The sequence below is a fragment of the Halichoeres trimaculatus genome, unplaced genomic scaffold (assembly GCF_033239565.1).
Source record: "Halichoeres trimaculatus isolate MK-OKI-2021-1 unplaced genomic scaffold, fHalTri1.1 fHalTri1_scaffold_18, whole genome shotgun sequence".
In the NCBI taxonomy this organism is placed as follows: Eukaryota; Metazoa; Chordata; class Actinopteri; order Labriformes; family Labridae; genus Halichoeres; species Halichoeres trimaculatus.
The window spans coordinates 24,845,734-24,869,516 of NW_027437196.1; the positions used below are offsets into that span (position 1 = coordinate 24,845,734).

At 41.2% G+C, this 23,783-nt stretch overlaps 1 protein-coding gene across 4 annotated transcripts in view; it reads right to left on the bottom strand.

Moving 5' to 3' along the window:
* mpp7a (MAGUK p55 scaffold protein 7a) overlaps nucleotides 1–23,783 on the bottom strand; it is a 228,423-nt gene that overhangs the window by 5,842 nt on the left and 198,798 nt on the right. For all 4 annotated transcript variants that reach the window (XR_012599844.1, XM_074693560.1, XM_074693561.1 and 1 more), the window contains 4 exons: nucleotides 20,875–20,955; nucleotides 15,701–15,794; nucleotides 11,324–11,432; nucleotides 9,707–9,850 (listed from right to left, as the gene is read on the bottom strand). Coding sequence is in view for 3 of the 4 variants with exons in the window: in XM_074693560.1 (XP_074549661.1) it covers nucleotides 9,707–9,850; nucleotides 11,324–11,432; nucleotides 15,701–15,794; nucleotides 20,875–20,955 (428 nt within the window). In the remaining variant the exon portion in view is untranslated. The remainder of the gene's footprint in view (nucleotides 1–9,706; nucleotides 9,851–11,323; nucleotides 11,433–15,700; nucleotides 15,795–20,874; nucleotides 20,956–23,783) is intronic.

Genomic DNA, 23,783 nt, shown 5'->3' on the forward strand with positions numbered 1-23,783 from the left:
AAGTGGATATTTTGAAAACATCTGAAATGTTAAAAAAGGAGGCTAAATGTCCAATATTAAGCAAAATAATGAAAAAAAAAGTTCATGGTACCTTTTCATCTGTGAAGGAGAGCACAGCATTTTTAAGCTCTGCTTTCAGAAGGTGGGTCCGAAGTTTTTCTCTGGTTTGCTGCAGTTTGCTCAGCTTGATTTGTTCCTCTGCCAGGAGTATCTTTGCTTTTGCTCTTTCAGTTTCTCTTTGTTTTTCTTAACTGTACTGAAAGGCTTTATTGGTAGCCTAAGTTAGCTTTATCTACTTTATCACTGTAATGATTAAACAAGTCAAGTGTGAAATACAAATTAAAATATGGACACTAAATTTCAAAAATGATTTATTTTTTAACCAAGTTTAAACTTTTACTACATTCCCTTCCTGAAATCCATCTTGAAATCCTACCCCCTGTTGGAATCAAGATAATCCTGTTTTTTTTAATCAGAGTGATCCAGATCCTACTAAAAAGTTCTGAACAACAAAAAGTGAAAGTTTAATCTGGATTAACACCAGGATTGGATTATGTGATCTAATCTGATTTTGAAATCCTTCTTTCCCTTTTGAACAACCCATTTTCGGGATTTGATCCAATCAGATGACCAAAATCCGATTGGATTACCTTTGAACAACTGGCCCTATAGATGTAAAAGGCAAGAACATACATGGGAACATTACGTCTCAGAGCAAAACCTACTCAAAAGTTAGTTACTTGTTCAATTGGCAACTTTAGAATAGAATAGAATAGAATAGAATAGAATAGAATAGAATAGAATAGAATATAATAGAATAGAATAGAATAGAAAATACTTTATTTATCCCCGAGGGGAAATTCAGGAGTCACCGCAGCATTTAAGAAAACAAAAGTAAGAAAGTGTATAGAAAGTGCTTTACTTTAAACTTAAAGGAACTTTACTTAAACTTTAGGAAAGAAACGAGTAACTCCAACTTGAAAAAAAAAAAAAAGTAAGTTAGGTAAGGTAAGTTGACCTTTTTTTCCCTTCAAACCCTACTTTTGAGCCTGAATTGGAAAGAGAACATATTAAAGTTAAACTAAGAGGTATTGTCCTCTTTTTGTTTCATAACTGATACATTGATTCACACTGAAATAGAGCCTTGACCAGGGGCCTTTCGAAGGTATGAGGTGTTTTCCATGTTGGTATGAAACGAGCTGTCCAGTGAAAGAAGAAAACCGCATCATAACTGTGAGAAGCCAAATGTCATATTTTTACCAGGTCTGGGGTAAACACTGCCTATCTGGGGCTCCTGTATTCATAGAGAGAGTATTCTGAGAGAGCCCAGGTATCTCTCTGCGGTGGTCCCTCTGAGGGGAGCTGGGTCCAGCTGTGTGGGCCCGGGCCGATCCTGACCTCAGTGCACCAGCAGAGCTGAAGAAGCTGCACAGATTTAGAGCCGTGTTTTCACCAAGAACACTCCACTTCAGATTTCTGCACAGATATGGTTTTTGTATTGAACCCCACTGCCAAACACAATTATAAATACACACAGATGCACATTCAGGAGCAGAAAACCAAACACACACTCATATAGACGCATGATACCGCAGAGTGTGTGTATACCATGTGTACGCACATAAACACTGCATCGTTAAAGCTGAAAACTCCTAAACGGCTCAATTTTTAGAGGCGTTCCTTCGAGCCAGGAGTTACTTCAGAATGTTTCTGGTGGTTTTCCGCTTCATAATGGATTAGCTGCACAGCTAAATTTAAACACTAACTCGCTGTTACACTCGGCAAAAGCCCTGTCTGCCTTTCCTTTTCCCTTTTTTCAACTGGCTGTCTCGTATGTTACAAAAAGCGGACCCACTTTATCTGAAGCTTTATTGTCTTCTGTGAGGGAGGTGTGATGGTTTTATCAGAGGACGGGCTGAGCCAAGGAGGCGGTTCAGGGAGGGCAGGGGGTTTGTTGGCCTGCGGAGGAAACTGTTTCACAGAGGGACTATATTCTCTGTCATCTGGCCTGAAGCCCCTGCAGGATTTCCACTCTTGGATCAGGGCTTACAGATGACCACTGTGTCCACCATAACCCCTCTGACCTGTCCTGGCTGCTACATGATCCTCGAGGCTTGAGTGGGTTTTCTGTGTGAGTGAGTGTGTGGTGTTTCCATGTCTGCCACGAGTCTCTAAGTCTAGTTTCTCCTTTTCAGGTGAAAAACATTTATCGCAGCAGGATGCCACTCAGAGGAGAGCAGGGAGGAGAGATGGAGGAAAAGTAAGAAAACAGAAAAAGAAAAACAAAAAGTGGAAGCTTAGACAAGTAGGAATCTCTTTGGCATCCACTGGTCCAGGTTTGGTCAATCTCCTTGAAGGGCATGTTGAGCTGATGCTACTTCTGAAGTGCCAAACCTGACTCTGATCTCTTAATCCTCACTGTACACTCGTTCCATTTTCTTTCTTTCTTTCTTTTTTTTTTTTTTTGACATGAAAGGATGAAGCTGCTTGTGCCTTTTTACTTTTTCAATCTAAGAGCTTAAGATGTAAATCTGTCTGCAGGAAGCTGAGGCTGAGACTAGTGATAGGGAGCTCTGTAACATTTTTAACTAGAAAAGCACGGAAAGTACAGACCTCTGCCAAGCATATTGTGATTGTCACAAACACTTTAGTCCTACTTTAATGTTATACTCCCTTTTAGCAGACTGTCTGCTACAATTTGATGTTAGTTGCAGGTTTGTATAATAATTTTTCCCCAACAGTGTTGAAAATTATGATGACTCAGTACATATTTCATATTCTGGATCTTAGTATCCAGAATATTTGCAGGACCTGGATCGTACTTTAACATCTGTCAGAAATGATGGTGACCTTGTCTTGTCTTGTTTTGAAAAGCAATCTGACCATTTATGGTGGAGTTATTTACACATATGGTGAAAACAGCCCTATCTCACAATGATAAAGAATCCTTTAAAAAAGTCCTGGATCTAGATTGTGATCTGGATCACCTCCCAAGTTTAATCACTTCTTCCTTATTCCATTTAGAACATTTCCTGAAAATTTCATCAAGATCCATTTGTTACTTTTTGAGTTATGTTGTTCACAGACAAACTCCCCCCAAAACATAACCTCCTTGGCGGAGGTATTTATGTTTTAAACCAAATAGTTGTGAGACAGTTAGGCATAATAACACAGATTTTAAGGGGTTAAACTTGGTTTAAACAATTGCTGTGTTCCAAATTGCATACTTCCATAAAATCTGCACTTGAAGAAGAACTGCCCAAAAATCTTACAGGGTAGTGTTTTCCTAAATCAAGCACTGCAGCTCTGCACTGACCAGAAACTGCACTTGCATATCACAACCGTTCACAGTTGTTCTTCTGCTTTTCAATGATTACATGCACCAACCATTGTTTGATCCATTCCTGTCCCATTCTCTATGTAGCCAACATGGCCACCACTGAATGTAAGAAGTGTCCAGCGTTCCATACTCAACTTTATTACTGTTTTGAGTGCACTCACTGAGAAACCAAAGTGCGCTGTGTTTTCCCAAACTGTTAGTGTAAACACACTTATGCGCTCATAATAGTAAGCGTCAGAGTAGAAGTACAAGATTTGGGACCCAGCATTGGTTTGACCTTTTAAACTCTAGATGTGTCAGTAGCTACTTATAAGAATTCAAATAAGAATCCTGAAGTTTCTCAGAACTTGCGAAATATTGTGATTATATACATTTAGAGATTTTTTTTGCACATTTTCAATTCTTAAAAGTCAAGCAATCTTTGGGCAATAAAACAAAAAGGCATGACTGACAGCATTTAACTGATCAAGTTCTTGTCAAACTTGCTGTGAATCATCATGTAGTAGTTTCATGTGTAAATAAAAATGTTCCCATCTCTTTTCCCACCAAGGAACTTCATGTTTTTCCACAAAAATGTGTTGGCTATGTTTGATTGCAGTGTTTTTTTCCCCTTTACCTTCAACCTCTAAAATCAACTTCTGCTTTTATGTTTCTCTCCACTTATACCGGTTTCACTCTCATATGAGATGCAGTATATTGAAATAACTCCCAGATATAGAAAGGTAAAGTATTCCAGAAAAGTGGGCTCAAAGCATTCATAATAGGACATTTTCTGACCTGTTTATAGTCAACACTTGAAAAAAAAAAAACAGAGATGTTATCAAGTGTTTTTGTCTTATTCTCAGTAGAAAATGTTTTTTTGACTTAAAATAAGCCAAATTCACCTGACTAGTCCGGATAAATGTCTTGTTTCAAGTTATTTAAAAACAAAAATGAGGTCCAAACTGCTTGAAACTAGTTAAGAAAAATCTGCCAATGGAACAAGAGAAAAGTTACTTGTTTTAAGTCATTATTCAAGTTTCAAGCAAATTTTCTCGTAAATTTTTCTTGTTCCATTGGCAGATTTTTAAACTTGTTTTAAGGAATTCAGATCTCATTTTTGTCTTTAAACAACTTGAAACAAGACATTTTTCTGGACTGGCCAGGTGAATGTGGCTCATATCGAATATAATAAGACAATTTTCACTTCGAATAAGACAAAAACACTCAGTTGTATATTTTGAGGCTTCTGTAATAAAAGGGTTAAAGTGAGTTTAAACATGTATGCTTCCACGTGTTACAGCTTTGAATCAGTGTGATGTTTTTACGCTTTTGTTTTTATTATTATACCTGTGACTTTACAGCTTCACTTTTACTGTAAAGTGTCTCGAAAGCAAAATACACTTTATGGGGCTATAAACCTTTTCAACACTTTAGTGGCACAAACCTGAGACTCTGGTATCATCTTCAGACATAAAACCACCACACACACGACTGCCTCAGCAGGGAAGCCTGCTTTATTGATCCCAGTAAAACAAACTTGTCTTTTAAAAATTAATTACAGCCTTTTTCAGATGATGGTAAATTTTCACACCACTTTAAATCCTCAATATTGTTTCAGTCAGACTTTTTTTTTCTAGTTCCAGCTACGTATTTTGAAAAACTTGCTCTGAATCATCTCCAGCTCAAACAATAGAGCCAGAGTCAGACGGCTGCTGGAACAATGAGAGGTCTGTTCTTCAGCTTTATCATTAAAGCAGACCTCTCCCTGTCTCCCTGCAGCCCACAGAGAGTCAAACACTGTAGCTCTGACACAACTCACCAAACAGTTTGTCTTTCAGAGACTTTTTGTTTTAAGTCTTGTTGTCAGTGTTCAGAAACATCCACTTAGAGTGGGCAAAATCTGCTTCCTTGTCTCACATTTTTACAGAGGTGAGTTTTCTCTTGAAGCTACCAAACGAGCAGTGAGGAATAACTGCACGGGGTTTTTAGCGATGATCCTCGTCTGACAGCTAAAGCTCATTGTTCTCGAGATCTCTCCTGGAAAACGAGAAGCAGACTGAGGCAAAAAATGTATTTCACTGTGACTTATTCAGGCTGTGTCTGTGCGGAGGCTTCAAACAATAGAAAGTGAAGAAAAAATTCAACGGGATGTTCTGAGACTGAGCAGACGTTCACCTGTGACCTCGCTGCACGCAGCATTTTATGTGTGAAAGCACCGCGGGGACGACGACTCCTGGGAAGGATTCAGCCGCTGGCCAAATCACACTGACGGGTTTTATTAGGTTTTTAAGACGCCTCCTATCCTGACAACAAAAGTAAAAAGTAAAATGTTTCACTTATAATTCTTTTAAAAGCCTCCCAACAGATAAGATCCTGATCCAAAATCTCAGACTGCATGTGAGGCAAAACTCTTAAACCCTGTTTTTTTCCTACACTGTAAAAAGGGAATCTTCAATCAGTTGAAGTGATGTAATTTTTTTAATCAATCTAACTCAATATTTTAAGTCCAGTTTCCAATGAATTTTTGTGGATCATAGCAACTTGAAATTCTGCTTTGCTTCAACTAAAAAAAAAGAAGTTGTTGAACCAACTTGAATCAATTGCTTCGATTGGTCACACCTACATAAATTAAGTTCTTTGAAATGAAATTAACAAGTTCATTTAATGCAACATAAGAGGTAAAATAAACTGAATATTTTAATTCTTCTCAAATCAATTTTTTGCTTCAATCTAAATAAAAGTTTACAGTTGTTTCAACTCAATAATCTGTCAAACCTTGGCTGCTTGCCTGCCTGCCTGGCTGCGCTCCACGGCATAGGCTGCTTGTCCTGGCTGCCTGGATGCCTATGCTCCACGGCAGTGAGGGCTCCAATTAAAATATTCTCGCAGTAATGGTAATTCAAATATAACCGAAGACAAAACCCAGTTTGTCATTTCTGATCATAATTTTAGCCCATCAACACGTCTCATTTATTTACATATAAAACATTAAACATGCTTAAAGGTACACAGTCCATGCCGCGGGGCACAGAAAGCCGGTCCATGCCATGTGGAGCACAGAAAGCCTGTGCCCTTGGCAGGTTAACATCTTAATGTACAGTGGGGTCTCATATCCACTGCATTTGCTCCTCACTCACGGTTTGAAATGAGTCAATTCAATAGGCTGTAAAGTAAACTTTACAAGTACAAGTAAACTAAACTCAACTTAAGGCTATTAGTTTTATTTACTAACCTTTTTAGTGCAATTGTCATATTTTACTCTGAGGTTTTGCAAATTATTGAGATTAAACAACTGAAAACCTTATGTTGGACTGATGCAAAATGTTGATTTGAGAACAATCACATTTTTAAGTTCATTTGACTTAATCAACTTCATTTCAAATAACTTAATATATTTAGGTGTGACCAATTGAAGCAACAATTAAAGTTGGTCCAACTGTTTTCTTTTGTCAGTGTAGACAGCACACCAACGGATGTTTTCCCAGTGATGTTTTAAGAGCAGTGAAAGGGAATGAAAGCAGGGGGTTAGGAATATAAGAAGTGAAATAGCACGCTTAGTATGAGATTTGAGTTGTCAGTTGGATTTTTTTATGCATGTGTTTTCAATAAGCATACATCAACCCTACCGTGTTGGATTCACACCTGCAGACCTTAGTTCACAGCCCATCACCCCCCTCTTCCCTTTCCTGCTCATGAAGCTGATGTCCCGTCAGTCCGTCAGTCTCCATCTCCCTGACAGCCTCGTCTCTCAGTCAGTCCATGTGTTTCCAACCCCCCTAACGTCCAATCAGGCCTCATCTGCTGTGCTGCTGACCGGGATCTTGGCCTTAACGCCTCCCGTGGTGAGCTAGACACGCGAGTGTGCACCACGCCTGACGGAGCTGGGAAAGCCATCATCATCCCACATCACCCCCTAAAGTTCCTCCACCCGACAACTTCACAGCAGCACCAAACCCCGCTTAATTGGTTTCATCTGCGTCCCCGTAGGGTAAGGATGAAGGTGTGTGAGGATGACCTCATCACTCACACACACGCTGACTGAACACACAGGGTCCAGATAGTGTTTCTGTTGTTTCTACTGCCACTAATCTGTTGTGTAGTAGTAAAGCCATGTGTTTCTTCTACATAACACCAAAGCTGTTGCACTGTTTTCCACACGGCTGTACAGTAAAACATACTATCATTTCACCAACTATTTGTTCGTGAGCTAATGTCATACAGCTACAAGTTATGCATTGTGGCTGCTGTCACATGACCTTTTTGTTCAAGTAGACAACATTTTTCACACTTATGGCCAAATTCCAGATTGACACAATATTTCCCAAAGGATAATATATGGGCTGCCCAAACTTTCTCAATCAGTCTCTCAGTGAGCTCAAACCTCCTTGTTCCATCATCACAGACTGATGAAATCAAATCTCACCTGTCCCTCAGGTGTCTCTGATCCCAGATGATCAGTGGTCAGTTTTCTGCAGTGTTATGTGCTGCGTAAACATCAGCAAACTCTGCTTCTGACCAAAGACAATGTTCTCCATTAGGGGGCGATATGAAGAAAATATGTGAGGACTTTTTAATGGCAGGATCAGGATCTGGATTTGATCAGAATTGTTTTTCATAGTCAGACCATTTTGACCTGCAAACAACATTTGAAGATGTAAATATTTCTGATCCTGCATTATGAACTATTGCCATGCACCTCTTTTTGTCTTTCTGCACCATTTAATAACTTTAAACTCAACATATTTCCTCTGATGTGTTTTCTGAACTCTCACATTTTCACATCATCTTCTTCAGCTGTAAGAGTTGTTGAGTTTCTGCAGAATGTGCAGAGCTTTAGCTTTATAAAATTAGCCTATAAACAGAACAAATGTGGTTTAGTGAGACATTACTAGAAATGCTTTTGTTTGGTTTGTGACCAAGACAGGAAGTGTCATAATTTAGAACATAATTAATTTCAGAGACATGACTGAAAAATTTAAATTTGGGAGCTGTAAGAAAATAAGTCTTAGGTCACAAAAAGTGTTTCTCTTTTGAACAGATCCTCACCATCATTAAGTAATGATTATGTATTTTGAGAAAACTGTATATAGGAGGTCCTTGACTTGCATGGTTCTCGACTTCACAATGCCAGTAAATATGTGTATGTCAAAAAAACAGAGGAGGTTACGCCGCTCTGTTTGTAAGCTCCTATAAGGCGTACTAGTTTTTGACCAAGGGGCAACATCCGGTCAGTAAAAAGGAAGCCTATGTGGAAGTGCTAAAAGTTGCTTTTCATTGATAATCCACTTGAGGCTGGCTGCAGATAGACCAGAAGTCAAGTACACACCCAGCCAAAAAAAACGACTTTTATAGCATTGAAAAAAAATACTTACAGCCTGGTTCAAAAAACAACTTGGGTCTAAAACGCTGATTTCACTATCAACACACACTGTACGCTGAGTGAATTTTTTCAATCTCTGTGATTTAGACGTTATCAGGATCCTTTGATTTTTCCAATCAGAGACACAGCTCAGGTCACGTGACTGGAGGGCAACCTGTAGCTGCTCCAAGAAAAACTCACAGCCGGCGTCATAGCAAATGCGGCAGCGTCCGTGTTTGGTAAATACATTATGTGGGGTGCCAGTTTGATTGTAAAGACTACTTGTTAGATAATACGTGAGCCAAGAAGGTGGGTGGCACTGGCCTTGGGATCTGGCTTCAGGTTGTGCGTACAATCCCTGCTGTTTGTCATGCTACCATCAGCTGAGCTGAATAACTGAACCAGTAGCTAGCAGACTGAGGATTTTGTTGATCACATTTGGTATCATCATCTAGTTTTGGAGATTCAAATTCAGTCTTAGGGATTTGATGCTAAAAAGCAACATTTATATTTGATGTGGCTAAAAAAAAATGTTCATTTCTGCTTTACACCTAGGGGCTCTGTGGACTTGGATCCAGTTTTGACTTCATTTGTCAGTCCCAGAGTTTGTTGCATAGTTTCCCTGAAACCTGTCTCAACAACAACAACGTCATTCACAAAGTGCTAAGATCAAAATCCTGCTCACGCTTTCACCCATCCACCAACCTTTTCAACAGCGTTTGTGTCTATTGAACCTTTTCCCCTCGGCTGTACATTTAAAAACCTCTTTATCTTTGTCCTATTAGCTCTTTCCTGCTGTTTTCTGCTTGAGTTATCCAATTTCCTCACAGGGGTCATTAAAGTTTCATCTAACCTAATCTAATCTGAATGGCATTGATAAATATCATCCAGTGAGAGCATCCCTGTGATTACCCAAATCAAGCCAAGCTGGACGTGTCTGGGCTGTTTGATGGAGTAAATGACACATAACGTTAACAAGTGTCTCGTCATTCAAAGAAACAAACACCAGCTTCCTGTGCTCTTACCGTGAACGGCTTGGCGGTTCCCTTGTCGTCTTTGCCTGATATGACTTTGGCGTTGTGTCTGGTCTCCCTCAGTCTGTCCAAAGCAGGAGGCTTCACAAACACCACAAAGGGTTTAAACTCTGCCGTCCGAAGGTGCTTTATCGTCTGGAGAGAAGAAGAACAGAGATGTAAAAATGTAAAGCTTCCACAAGACAATTCATTCATTTTACTCTTCCTCTTCAGATTTTCACATCTCAGAGATGAAATTACAGAGAACAGCCACCCTGTAAACTTTTATGTTTACTCATGCTGGACTTTTTTCCAGTTGCTGCTCATTTATTGATGACAAAGTTCGATTCTGTCTCTTTTGGGTGGTTCGGCTCCGCTGTAGAAACAGATTTTGGAGCTCATTAATCCTGAAGAAGCTCTGAGTGGAGTCATTGCTCCTTGAGTGTGAAAGGCCTCATCTGTTTGGAGGTTTTTTAGTCATTTCGAGCTGGACCGCAAACACCCCTCAGGGATTATATATCTTATTTTATCCAGGAATGTCTTAGGATCCCCCAGGAGGAGCTGGAAAACTTTGCTGGAGAGGTGGATATGGAAGATTTTGCATGCCTCAGGATGCAAATCCGACCTATCTCCTGACAAGAGGAGGAAAATGTATTTATGGATGAAACAACTGGATCACTGGTGACTTTTCATAGATGTGGGATCCAGTCTCTTCAGGGGTCACCCGCTTAAACAAGTTGGAACCCACTGCTTTAATGTTTGGGTGGGTCTAACAAACAACAGGCCTGTGGTGGTCTAACTTCAGTGGTTTCTCTAAAAGATAGAGGGAGATGTTTTCACCCTCCTGCGAGCCTTCTTATCTCCTTTTTTTGGTGACACTTGCACAGAAACAACACCTACAATCTGCCCCTCGAGAGGTAACGGAGAGGTCACGGTTGGTTAGCGGTGGCGTCAGGCTTCAAGCTCTCCCCTGGGTCCTGCACCGCGATCAGGGACCCACACTGTGCTAACAGGCAGTGAGTGGAAAAGCCACAACTGATAGGAAGAAGGATAAAAACCCAAAGGAGGAGCAGGAGAGGAACCACTGGGAAGAAACTCCAGTCAGCATGGGATTAATAACACGCTCCGACACTGCCGTTGATCTGATCCGGGAGTCGTGAGGGAATCACATGCAGGTGGAGAAATGACTGCTGGCTCAAAGATGGGACAAATATAAGCCAGAAAATTAAAAAGGTGGAGTTTCAAACACCCCGTCATCATCCACTGAGCGAACACAAGGGAGGAGATCTAGAGGGGCAAAGGCTGGACGATACAGTCCCGGCCTTGGCTTAACAGAAATCCTCAAGGGTTTAGCAACAAGCCGGCCATTTGTGTCTCTCCAGTTCACCACTGCCTAAGATGCAGAAGCCAGAGAGGAAATCTTCAAATGGAGGAAATTAGAAATAATTGCTCCCAAAAATGCCCTCTTTGAAACCCACTTCTGTAACCCAGCAGGCAGCCAAGTCCTTCATGAGAGGCAGGGAAGAGGAGGGAGATCTGCGTCTGAGATATGAAGGAGCAGCGGTGCACATGGATGAAACACAGAGAGTGATGGAGGCGGAGGGATCAGATTGAGTTTGTGCCACTTACATGAGGCTGGACACCCAACAGGCACACTTTGTTCTTGGAGAGGACGGAGCGTACTGAGTCCAGACTTGTCCCGTAGTAGTTCCCTTTGTACTCGCCGTATTCGATGAACCTGACAGGTGAAGTGAGAAGAGATAAGAGATTGTTAGAGATATTTATTGATAACTTTGTGTAGGGATTAGCCTCTGCTGCTGCACTAACAACCATCAGGATTAAAGATAAATTCTTGCTCTTATCTGGTCGACTGTGTCAGCACACTCCTGAGACTCATCTCAGAATGAAACATCCACCAAATCCACACAGACAGGAGGATTACTCCTTTAAGATCTGAAGATAGCATTCTCCAGAAGAACTTAAAAACCAGACGTTCTGGCTGAGCATGTTTTTATATAATCTCTTACGCTTACCCCATTCAATCAGTAACACCTGTTTGTTCCAGAAAGACCACAAAGCCTCTGAATGCCAACCCCCCTCCTTTAATCCACGAGCAGACACAAGCAAACAAACAGTTTCCACCAGATAATCTTTCCCACTTTCGCACCAATCAGCTGTCATGAAAAAGAAAAATCCACTGGTGTATTTTTAGCAGAAAACAAGAAGAGAAAAAAGGCAGTGAGGAGAGTAACGACGTGGAAAGAATGTGGAGCTAATAGGAGTGTGTGGTATGCTTCAGTCTGCTCATGACGAGTGTCGGGCAGAATGACTGCCTCACTATGACTTATGCCATGTAAAAAAATAAAGTTTTATGGTAATTGCCCATGTAAGAAAGTTTTACTCAGCATTTTTTTTAAAGAAGGGAGGCTTAAGTCTGTGAAAAAGCTCATAGTGAATTATGGGAAATTGTTAAAGAGCTTACAGTAGCCTGTCTTTAAAAAGTCGCACCTTGCAGCATTCTGCGCTGTTTGTCCAGAAGGACTATAGATTACAGGAAGGCGTGCCAGCACAAGCCGGGCTATATTCAGACTATGGATTGTTGCCATTTAGACACAGAACAGGGCTTCCCTTGGGAAAGTTGTTCGAGCTAAACACACGTTGTTGTGGCTCCGATGCCGAGACCTTTTATGTCTGCATTGTTGTTGCTGCATGCAACGAGGCATAACGCAAACAACTTCATCTGACTCCTCGTCTACTTTGCTGCCTTGTAATTTCAATTTCAGTCGTTTCAGTGTCCCACGCATCCACCCCACATCACAGCTCTGCCACTCACCCCTCCGACTCCCTGAAAAACATCGCATGCCTCGACCTTCACCGCAACATGGCCTAAATATAAAGCCCCCCCTCCTCCCGTCTCTCCTCTCTGCGTGCTCTGACACTCTAAATGCACTCACCACCACAGGCGTCCCTCCATGTCATACCTTTTACATGTGTGTGTTTGCGTGCATAAATGTTTTGCATGTGCACCCTGCAGTCTTCTGTCCCCCCTTCAGCTCGTGTGAGACCGGCGGAGAGGCATCAATCATTCTTATGACTATTACAACTTGCTTTTCAATTTGTTGGCCGCAAATGTCAAGGCGGGCCGCTGTGTGGCTGGACCCAGAGAGAGAGAGCGTCTGAGGAAGGCAGGAAGCAGAGACAGGAGACCTCGGGGCCACTGTCTGGAGATCCGTTACCAACACAAGGCTCGGCCCTGTCAACACCAGCTCACAGTCAGTTACAGAAACACACAGACGACAGCACGGAGGCTGAGCTGTAAGGGGCTGTGAGTGCTGGACTGCTGCTCCCACTGCTGCGCTGCCTCTAGTGGTCAAGAGCTCAGACATGGAGGGGATGTGCTGTGATCCTCAGATGGACAACTTTCAATATGTTCAACATTTTTGTTTGATTTATAAAAAGCTAAATTACTGAAACACTCTTTTAACAACTATCAGCATAGCTGAAAGTTGAATCAGTTGAAATCAGCAAAGTAAAGCAGTCACTACATTGATGGATTAGTCATCAGGTCAAAGTGATCACAAAGAGAAAAGGATGAATGATGATACGCCTGACCTCATAAAAACTACATCTGAAATAATGCAATGTCAGGGTGAAAGGAAAACATCTTTAAGAATCGTATTAACAATGAGTCAGAATGTTATGAAATTAAATTCAAATAAATCAAAATTTTTGTCATGTCAGTTATATCTCTGTTCCACTGCGTGTTGATGGCGTGCTCTATCATTCGTCAACTTACACCGCTGGTATGTTCAGTCCAGAACGTTGCAGGACCACCAGACAGCTGGAGTCAAGAGGCAGAACAGTTCCTGCACTTTCCATCTCAATGATGAGCCTCCCCTAGTTTATGCTGGCTGTAAAACCTCAAACCCGTTGACTCCTGTCCTGATTCAGCTCATATTGTCAGTTTGTTTTTGTTGTCAAGCTAAATACAAACCAGTGTTGACAGGTGGTATTTTATTTTGAAAGAGACAGTGTTTTTATATGGTTTCTATACAGAACTTCCTGTCCTGCTCAATCTGCTCCACATTGATGCACCTTTGCTCTGGCTTCCAGAAATGTCAAAAGTTTTCACATTTATTTCTAGAGTGGAAGTACAGACACTAGGGTTTGAAAAGACTTTTGTAGAAGTTGAAGTATCAATTCAAGCTTTTTATTTCAATAAAAGTGTAAAAATACTGGTTTCAAAACTACTTAAAGCATAAAAGTAAAAGTAACTGAAAGGTGGGAAAAATGCTGTTAAGGTCATAAGCTTAGGCTGTGCCACAGGGGCCTGTAGTTCATTTCATCTCCCCTCCTGAGTCTCTGCCATGGATATATTCATACTACACTACATATGCCTGTTATCTCCTTGCTGAGTGTGGTGTGATTTGTGTCAAGTGCAGGTGTAATGGATCGTGGACAAATCAATAGGGTGTTGGAATGGATTTACATTTATACCTCTCATCCATCCACAATCAAATTGAGTCTTTCCAGATGACGCGATTTCAGCGATTTTAGGTTGACAAGCTGGAATTAAACAGGAGTAGTGAGGCTATTTTTAAAATGTAAGGAGTAGAAGTAAAAGTTGGCAAAAAACTCAAGTAAAGTATAGAAATCCCAGTAAGGTAACAAAGTATTTTTACTTAGTTACTTGACACCTCTGCCAGCATCTGACAAAAAAGGAAGACTTATAGATCTGATTCAGAGATGAAGCAGGAACACAATGGAGTTGAGCCAGTATAAGTTGACACTGTGACTTGAAGAGAAACCAAACAGATCAGATGCTGTAGACGCATCATTCATTAGTTGAATGTTTGTGTATGAAAAGTTGATCAATGGAGTGTACTGATGTTAGCTTTAAAATTTAATTCTTCTCAAAGTCTAAGTCTTACCATGTTTACCATTCTTAAAATTGTGACTTTTTCAGTACACCATAGTAACATCACTTGGATGTATAGGCATCACAAAAGCCAGGAGAGCTCTTTTTTCGGAGTGTGTGAACCAACACAGAGAGACCTGTGGCTTGGATTTGAGGAATAACTTCAAGGCTGGCATGTTGTGACCAAGCAGCAACTTCCGGTGAGACAATGCTGAAGTGCTAAAATCTGATGTCTCCCGAGTGTACGCTTGGGGCTGGCTCCGGGAGTACCAGAAGTCACATACACACCAAGCCAAAAAAAGCTGTTTTCAAAGCAGAAATTAACCTGTTTACATCCTGGTTAGAAAAAAGTCTCCTGTCTGAGTTGCTTATTTTACTATCGGCACCCACTGTTCAGGGGGTGAATTTTTTTCTAACTTGGCGGTTCGGAGGATATTAAGATCATGAGCTTGCCCAATCAAAGGCACAGCTCAGGGTCATGTGACTAACGGGCACCCTATAGCTGTACTTGAAGCCCTTGCCACTTCTAATGTGGCTGCGAAAGCTGATGTGCTTCAAGAATCAGATTCAGAAACAGACGGGTGATGTCGGGAAGATTCTGTCCATTAATTATACAGTCTATGGTTGCAACACATCTGACAATCACAGGGGACAAAATTTCCACGCAAACGAGAGCATGCAACCAAGCTGGAACTCTGAAAAAGTACAAATCTGCGAGATTAACCGGGATCAGTTTATGTCAGTGAGTAATTGAAAATGATTTAAAATATCTTCACACCGTGTTGACACTGATTGGACATGCTTCGTACTCTTGAATGAACAGTTCTAGACCTCAAAAAAACAACAACAAAAAAAAAGTAAAAACTTTACCTACAGTGTGAGCTGATGAAGCAAGGGATATTTTTTAACTTTTGGAGTAAACCTGCTGCAGATGAGCTCTACGACCTGATTTACACTCACAGTGCGCAGCGTCATAAATACTGACATCATGAGACGGCTCTCTACTGTTAAAAATAAAAACGTGATCACTGAGGAATGAGTGAGCTCTGTTTTTCTCTTTCCTTCTATCACACTCAGTTCGTGCCTACTTGTTGTTGTGGATATCTGTCTCAAAGAGGTGTTTGGAGATGAAGTGGTACTCCACGCCGTCGCTCTCCTGGTTCCTCTTGGCCCGGCTGGTGTCTGAAAGAGGGAGAGAGTAGAAGAAATGAGTGATTACCTCAAACCCAGACTGTCTGACTCACTGTTGGGCTGAAAGCATCTGAGCTGAGCCCCTTATTAACATCGCTGGAAGTCTGAAACACAGCACGCTGGGCCATGCCAACCCTTGTATATATTATTGTGTAATAGCTCTATAAAATACACAACCTGTACCGCTGCTGCACTAAACCCAGACACTTAACTGACATTCAGCAGAGGTTTACTGAGTCTTATTAAATTTGTCTCTTGTAATGTGGCTGCAGAGGCTGAAGAAACAGAAGCCGCGGCGTTAGCCGCCAGTGTTAGCCGCGGTACGGTAATTGAGTTTGGAGCTCTCATTAACATCAAGTCTCTACATTTACTTGGCCATAAATCGTAAAGCTTGGCTGTAAAATGGGCGGGGGACGGTATGCAGAGGGACAGTGAGCAGGCAGCGCTGCTGGACTGTGAGGGTCAGAGGTCGGCTCATGCTCTGACTCTTTTCAGGAGCTTCAAAGGTCAGAGGGGAGAGGCGTACAGCCGTCAGACACTCCGACCAGCTCCAAAACAAACTATTAAACTTTTATCACCTGCAACCAAAACTGCCAAGCTCCGCTTCAGTCTCCTCTGAGCTGCTCTCTTGACAGCGTGTCTTAAGGCTGTGCCCTGTTAGCGGACCAGTTTCTTTCCTGTAAATGGTCCAGAATGATCTACAGGGTTCATGGAAAACCAATGGTGTGATTTATACGATGTGTCACTCGCTTGAGAAGGAAAGACAGCCGTAAATCCAGCTGTGGTGGGGAAGACACCGAGGAAGATCAACGACTTTCTGTCATCAGCTTCAGACACCAGTAGGAAAAACATGAGGCGGAGGCCAAAACAGCCTTGTCATCAGATAACATATAGTTATACCTCCTCTTCAGAAGTGTGTCAGACACAGCGCCAAACAGTTCCTTCGTAGTGAGACCAACACCGTCCACCATGCATTACTTTGGCGTGTGTTTTGTGGCACTGAGAATAATTACAGAGCAACAAAAGAATGTGCATCCGTACAGCCCCAAATCATGGAAAATATCAGTAATCTTGGACTGGTATCAAAATGTTTAACCCCTTCTACGATGTCTCTTAGATGGCTGGATTATGTTTAACAGCCACAAGCAAGGACAGAAAAAAAGAGACGAGACAAAAACTCGGATCTCTGCCAAGGGCCACAGGCCGGTGGTCTCCAAAACCCCGCTTTTCAAATTAACAGAAAGGGGTAATGCTTTCAGCTTAATCGAAAACAACAGCAAGTGTTAAACACATCCATGTGTCTGTTGGCAGCCATCAAACATAAAACAGAAGGAGACAGGATACTTTCCGAGTCTCTTTCCTCTCAGCGAGAGCCAGGACTTGTGCCATACGTCTCCTATATGGGTCAGGTTCAGGCTGTCTGCGCTGCATTAAACAGAAACATCACAGGTCACATTCGAGAACAATCAACATGTAGTTTGGGAACAAAGGCTCCTCTAATGGGTAATAAAGCATAAACCGACACACCATGGGATGACTTTGCCGTGAGGAGCAGATTCGCCCGAGTACACCTGAGTCCACACGCTCGTCGTGCACAGAGAATCCTGTTAACTCCTCCTCTGATGAGATTTTAATCCCAGGTAAATTTAAAGCACCAGGCTTTGATTCAGACATCTACTATGCCACACTTTTTTTAAACACAGCAATTAATACCTGGGATCCAAATATTTCTTTAAACTCACGTCTCAGTTTTTCTCCAAGCCCCAGACAACACAACCCTATTTTTAACACCCGCGCTCTGCTTATTGGAATAAATCAAACAGATTTATTTGTCCCTGCATGCTGGCTCGGACAGCTCAGAGAAAAAAAAAACTTTATAAGAAGCTTGCAGACTTGGAGAGCCGGTTGTTTGCAGCAGAGTTGGATGGTTTACAGGATTATGGCGTGCTGTCGTTGGGTTCTTAAAAGAGGAGAGGAGGGGAGGAGAGGGGTGGGGAGGGACTGAGACGGACTGAAAGAAAGTGAGAAATAAACTGTGAAAAGAAAGGAGAGCAGGTCGTTTGGTGCCAACATGTGAAGCAGTGGAATGGCATGTCCTCAGGAGGTAGAAAAATGCTGTTTCCTCCATCAGTCAGAGCTTGTCGAGCAGACTGTGAAAAGCTGACAATTACACAGGAGGAGAAACAAGCGCCCAGCCCTGAGAGGAGCGGCCCGGGTGTCACTACCAGCCAGCCAGACAGATCCTTTATACAGTATGAGCCTGTGAGTGTGTGTCAATGTGTGTGTCTCAAACTTAACAAACTCTCATTAACTCTCACTCATTTCAGGGACTGAACCGCAGCAAGTTTACTAAACATCTTTGACCTTCACTACTCATTATGAAAGCTCAGAGAGCAGCAGAGGCTCTGCAGGTAGAATCTGATCAGGAGTGTTTTCAGAGCATCTGCTCCCTCTGTGTTTTGGTCCTGAGGGATTCTGGGACTCATGGATGTTCATGGTTTCAAAAGAAGAAAATTCTTGTTGCCTGCTTTAGTTTCAGTCATTAAACTAGTAACTTGTGACATTAATGCACTAAAAACATTTTTGATTTTGTATTTTTTGATCCTTAACTTCGTGCTTTCTGTTACTGTCCAGAGGTTAAAAAGAGAAAGACATATTTGGTTTAAAGAATAAAGAATCTAAGCCAATAAATGTGAGTTTCTACGGGTTTCCCAACGGTCAACATCTGGTCAGTAAAAATGAAGCCTATGCTGAAGTGCTAAAAGTTGCTGTTTATCTGGAATCAGCTTGAGGCTGGCTGCAGAAAGACCGAAAGTCACGTACACACCCAGCGACAAAAATTGACCTCTACGGCATCAAAAACTGTATTTACAGCCTGGTTCAAAAAAAGGCTTGGGCTCACTATCTGCACTCACTGTACGGTGAGTGAATTTTTTTACAAACTCAGTGGTTTAGAAGTTATTAGGATTGTTTGATCAGAGACACAGCTCAGGTCACGTGACTGGAGGGCGCCCTGTAGCTGTTTGAAGAAAAACACATAGCCGTCGTCATATCAGATGTGTCTGTGTCTGTGGACAGTCTTCATTTCATGATTTCAGGAACAGACAGGTGACATTGCGGAGGCTACATTTATACTTTGTACAGTCTATGGGATTTCCTTGTCTCCAGGATGGATTTTTTTTCAAGCATTACACTATGTTTGGTGTAGTTATTGATTGCTCTCACATGAAAAACAAAAATACTACATATAAACTCTGTTACATAAATAATGTTGACTTATCTGCTGTACGCGTGTATTTCTGCTGCTGATATGAGAGACACATATATGATGAGAAGCATCACTTCCTGCACATTTGGTTCATGTGACTGTGTGATATTTAAGCGTAGAGATTTGCTGCACAGGAATCCTTTTCAACACTGTTTTTCAAAGCTCCTCTGAGGAAATCTGTGTTTGTGTTGATTTTGGCGCCCCCTCTGGTCAAACTCTACATCTCTAATCTTTGTTGTGTATGAATGTGAGCAATGTTTTCAGACAAAGATAGGGAAGGCTGTTATTCTGCATGCTGTAAATCCTGTCATCGCCCTCATTTCTGTTGTAGGGGTGTTTAAAGTTACAACACAGAAACAGTAACTCTTCTCTAATAGGCTTTTGAAGGCCCTAGCAGTTCTATTGTTTAAAATACAGATGGATAGTTTCATCACTTCAAGTTGCAAATTATCTTAAAACCCTGAGGTGAAGAAGTTTTCAGAGCGTGTTAGCAATGCTTTAAGGGACTGGTCTCATGCATGATTTCTGAAGATCTCACCTTCATCACTGTTTTAAGCTTACAACTGTTCATTCATTTCTAGAACTGCTTATTCTGCTCAGGGTCACAGGTGGCTGAAGCCTATCCCAGCTGATATTGGGCGAGAGGCGGGGTACACCCTGGACTGGTCGCCAGTCAATCACAGGGCTGACACAGAGACAGACAACCATTCACACACACTCACACCAAGGGACAATTTAGAGTGACCAATTAACCTGATGAGCATGTTTTTGGACTGTGGGAGGAAGCCGGAGTACCCAGAGAGAACCCAAGCATGCACGGGGAGAACATACAAGCTTCATACAGAAAGGCCCACCAGCCAAGCTGGGAATCAAACCAGTGACCTTCTTGCTGTGAGGCTGCAGCGCTAACTGTTGCATTACTGTGCAGCCCTCATCTGAACATGTCAAACTTTTCTCACTCATGAGGATCACTACCTTTCTAATTGCAGGGTCATGTCTTGAAACACTGGATATGTCTGTCATGTATGTTAGAAAAGATGCTCTTGCTTCTATACTTTAAAATTTTTGCACTTCCTGATGTATTTAAATTTCTTTTCCCAGCCTGTGTACAAGTTTAAACCCCGTAAATTCATGTAAACATGTTTCCATCTGTCCTTCTGTCAAACACCTTTACAGTTCTGTAAGTTTACCATATGAGCATGTTGAGTCTTTTTATAGCCAGAACAAAATAACTATACGTGCTGTTGCAACATTCTGACGTCTCCAGGTCCAGCTGGCTTCCTCAGAAGCTGGCGTAAATGCACAGAGCGGAGACAGCCAAAAGGTGTCTGCATGCACTTAAGAAGTTCGCCAGTGAATAGCAGATATAAAACCTGGTCTGGTAAAAGACTATTGTGGGGATGATGTATAAAACACAGACTCACTCCTAAAACAAACAAATGAAGACAGAAGAGAAAGACATGGAGGAGGACTGGGAGCAGGGTGGATGCTAAACTTTTTTAAGACTGTCTAAGACCCAAATTACAAAAGATTAATGCAGAGGGGAAAATATAGTAATTAAGTGGCGCCTCCAATCAATATCCAAAGTTACTGTTTACATATATGAACGTCTATGTGTATGCAGAATCTGCCATTTATACCGTATTTGATCAAGCAAATAATGATGAAATATTCAGACCAATTAGTCTAGTCTGTGACTATTTTTGACCCAAATATCAAATGTAACTTTTCCCATAGTCATAAGGTTCTCTTTTGAAGGTCAAAAGGTCAAACAGCTGTGTGAGGTGAACACTGTGAACTCACGTGGGATGGTCACACTGAAGTGCTGCGGGTCTGAAATCAACAGTTTCCTCTTGAGCTCGTTCAGGCCGACTCCTGAGGGTCCTGCACAAAAACAAACAAGAACAAAACATCAGCGAGGAATCAAGGTTAGACTATCTAAACTAAGACATTTCACTTAGGAATATCATTTAAACTTATTATGATCATTTTTTCCATTTATGATGAGTTATCTTGAGTGTCATTCAGAAAGGATTTCTTTTTCACATTTGTGTGTCTGTAGCTTTAAGATTTAAATCTTCATCAAGGATCAAAAGGGTCTAAATTGTCTTTTCTCCTGTTTCTACATGACCTGTTGTAATTCCAGACCAGACTCTGTTTTTTCTCTGAAAGGAAAACCCGTCAGTGTTTTTGTAACATAATAATAAATCAATTTACCACAGGTTGAGTTAAATTTCATATTATATTAAAACACAATCAGCTCTGTGCAGGCCTTTCAAGCAAAGATAATTGATTTAATATGACAGAGCTACAGCTAGTCTACAGTTACAGTGGCTTTTGAACCAGATCCTCTCTGACTGCAGTCTGCCAGAACTTTTAACCTCCAGAAGAAGCTTTAGATTTATGGAAAAGGTATGGAAACCTTTCTTCCTCAATGTCACAAGTCTGCTGCAGATTTCATCACATTCACAGTCCAGAGACATCCTGACTGATTCATCTAACACGCCAAAGGCTCAGTGGTAGAAAGCAAATCAAAGGCCAAATAAAATGAAGAGTAAATAACGATTTAGAGCAGTGTTTTCCAAACTTTTTTTCAGGTGACCCACATTTTTGCGGAAACAAGCCACGGCGACCCAATCCAAAATATGTCATCTGTAAATCAATTGACAGGATAAAAAAAGGGTTCTTAAATCATGTTTCTGCATCATTTTACATATTTTGTACCAGCTAACAGGCCTAACATATTTGCTTTGTTTAGGCTTACACTCTGAAAATACTTGCATTTTTACAACATGGGTTAGCCTGCTTGCTTTTCAGAATTGTATCCCAGTCATGTGATATTCAGGACAAGATATTAAGATGTGATGTTCATCCAGAATAAAGGTAACAGCATCTGTTCATGCCTCTTTTTCAGTGTGATGTCACTGCACAGCTGTAACAAGCTGTAACAAGCTGTCCACGATCCAGTAATGACTTTGGACTTCCAAACTCTACCAAATCTGACTTTAAATCTTATTTTTGGAAACTAATGATCAAAGTTATCAGTGGGTCAGCTCTTTCATATGTGTGATGGTGACACAGTGACAGCGTTTTCCTCTGAGTGCTGCAAAACATTAGGAAACATACGCCAGTCATGGCTTCAGACTTTTGAAAAACAGTTACATGTTTCCAGTTACAGTAAACATTGTGGCCTGTGATTGACTGGCGACCAGTCCAGGGTGTACCCTGCCTCTCGCCCAGTGACAGCTGGGATAGGCTCCAGCCACCCACAACCCTGAACAGGAGAAGTGGTTCTGAAAATTAATGAATGAATGAGTGAATAAACATTGTGGGGATGACCCTTCACAATAAAAACATTAGGAAAGCATGAATTTCATGTAAACATTTTGAAAACTAATTTGGTGACCCATAAAAAATCTCTCAGGACCCAGAATTTAGGTATGATTGATTTAGAGAATATCTTCCCTGGGGTTCATGCTCACAGTTTACTCTATCCGTGTTGGGCACATCTTTAAGCCGCCCCCAAAACCACAGACAGGGCTGCAATGGTGGTGGGTGCCAGTGAAAGTGTTTAAACTTTAAATTTAAAAAGAATTCAAGCAACTGGTGGAAAGCAAACTGTACGTTGGAGCTATAAAAAAAATATATGTCTAAATATGGGTATACACAAAACTATTTTTGCAAATGTGTCCATTTTTCATCTGACATTTCTACAACTATGTACATTTTGTAAAACCTGTGCAAATATTGACCCCAAACTCTCCAAAACTTGATGAATAAGTGAAATGTTTGTAAAAACATGATTGCACATGAAGATTTTTTTTTAAGTGTATGTTCTTAATTGTTAAAGCTGAATATGAAACCAAAGGTGATTCAGACTCTCTTTTCCTATGCAATTCATGCAGTTTATTCATTTAAGCATGTGTTTGAGTGATTAATTCATTCAGGGTATTTCATTTTTTTAAAATCTCCATTTGGATGCAAATAAAAAGTTGTTTTTTTTTCTCAGACAGATAATAACACAGATGTAAAGAAAGTGTGTTTATTGTTATAGAGGAGCCTTGTTGACACTAGTTTCAGTTTGATAAAAGTCTATTGATCTACATCAAATTGTTCCGTCTCCTTTCTCAGTTTTCCATCTATAAATTCAAGCACTTTCCATCGTTTGATGCTTATTGTTACCAAGCTGCTACAGTCATCATAACTCAAAATGACGGGCATCAGAGTCTCTGACTGAGTGGAGGAGAAATCAGTTTTGCAGTAACATGTGCACAGCTTGGTGTTTGGTTCTCTGTCCTGAACCACAGCTCCGCTCTGCAGCGAGCGGACGGTCAGAGACAGTGCTTGATCTGGGCTGGAGATTCCTCGCATGCCTGGCGTTCTGGGCAGGCACTACAATCGCATCAGACCCTATTGGAAATTCATTTCTCCAGGCAAATGTGTTTAGCAGGCCGCTCCTCTAAAACAAACGGACAATGAGTTCACTCAGCGATGCGGATTAGGTGGAAAGAGACGGGGAGGGAGGAGAAAATGTTAAAAGACAAGCTCTGCATTTCTAACAGAAGGAGAGCTCATGTTTCCTCTCGCGCTATCTGCACTTTTTTTCTACTTTTCATCTGGTGTGAAGCAGGAAGGATTAGGAGAGATCCACAACCTGATAACTAGGTGTGGACAACAAGGCTCTTTTAAGCTTAATCTCTGAACACCACACA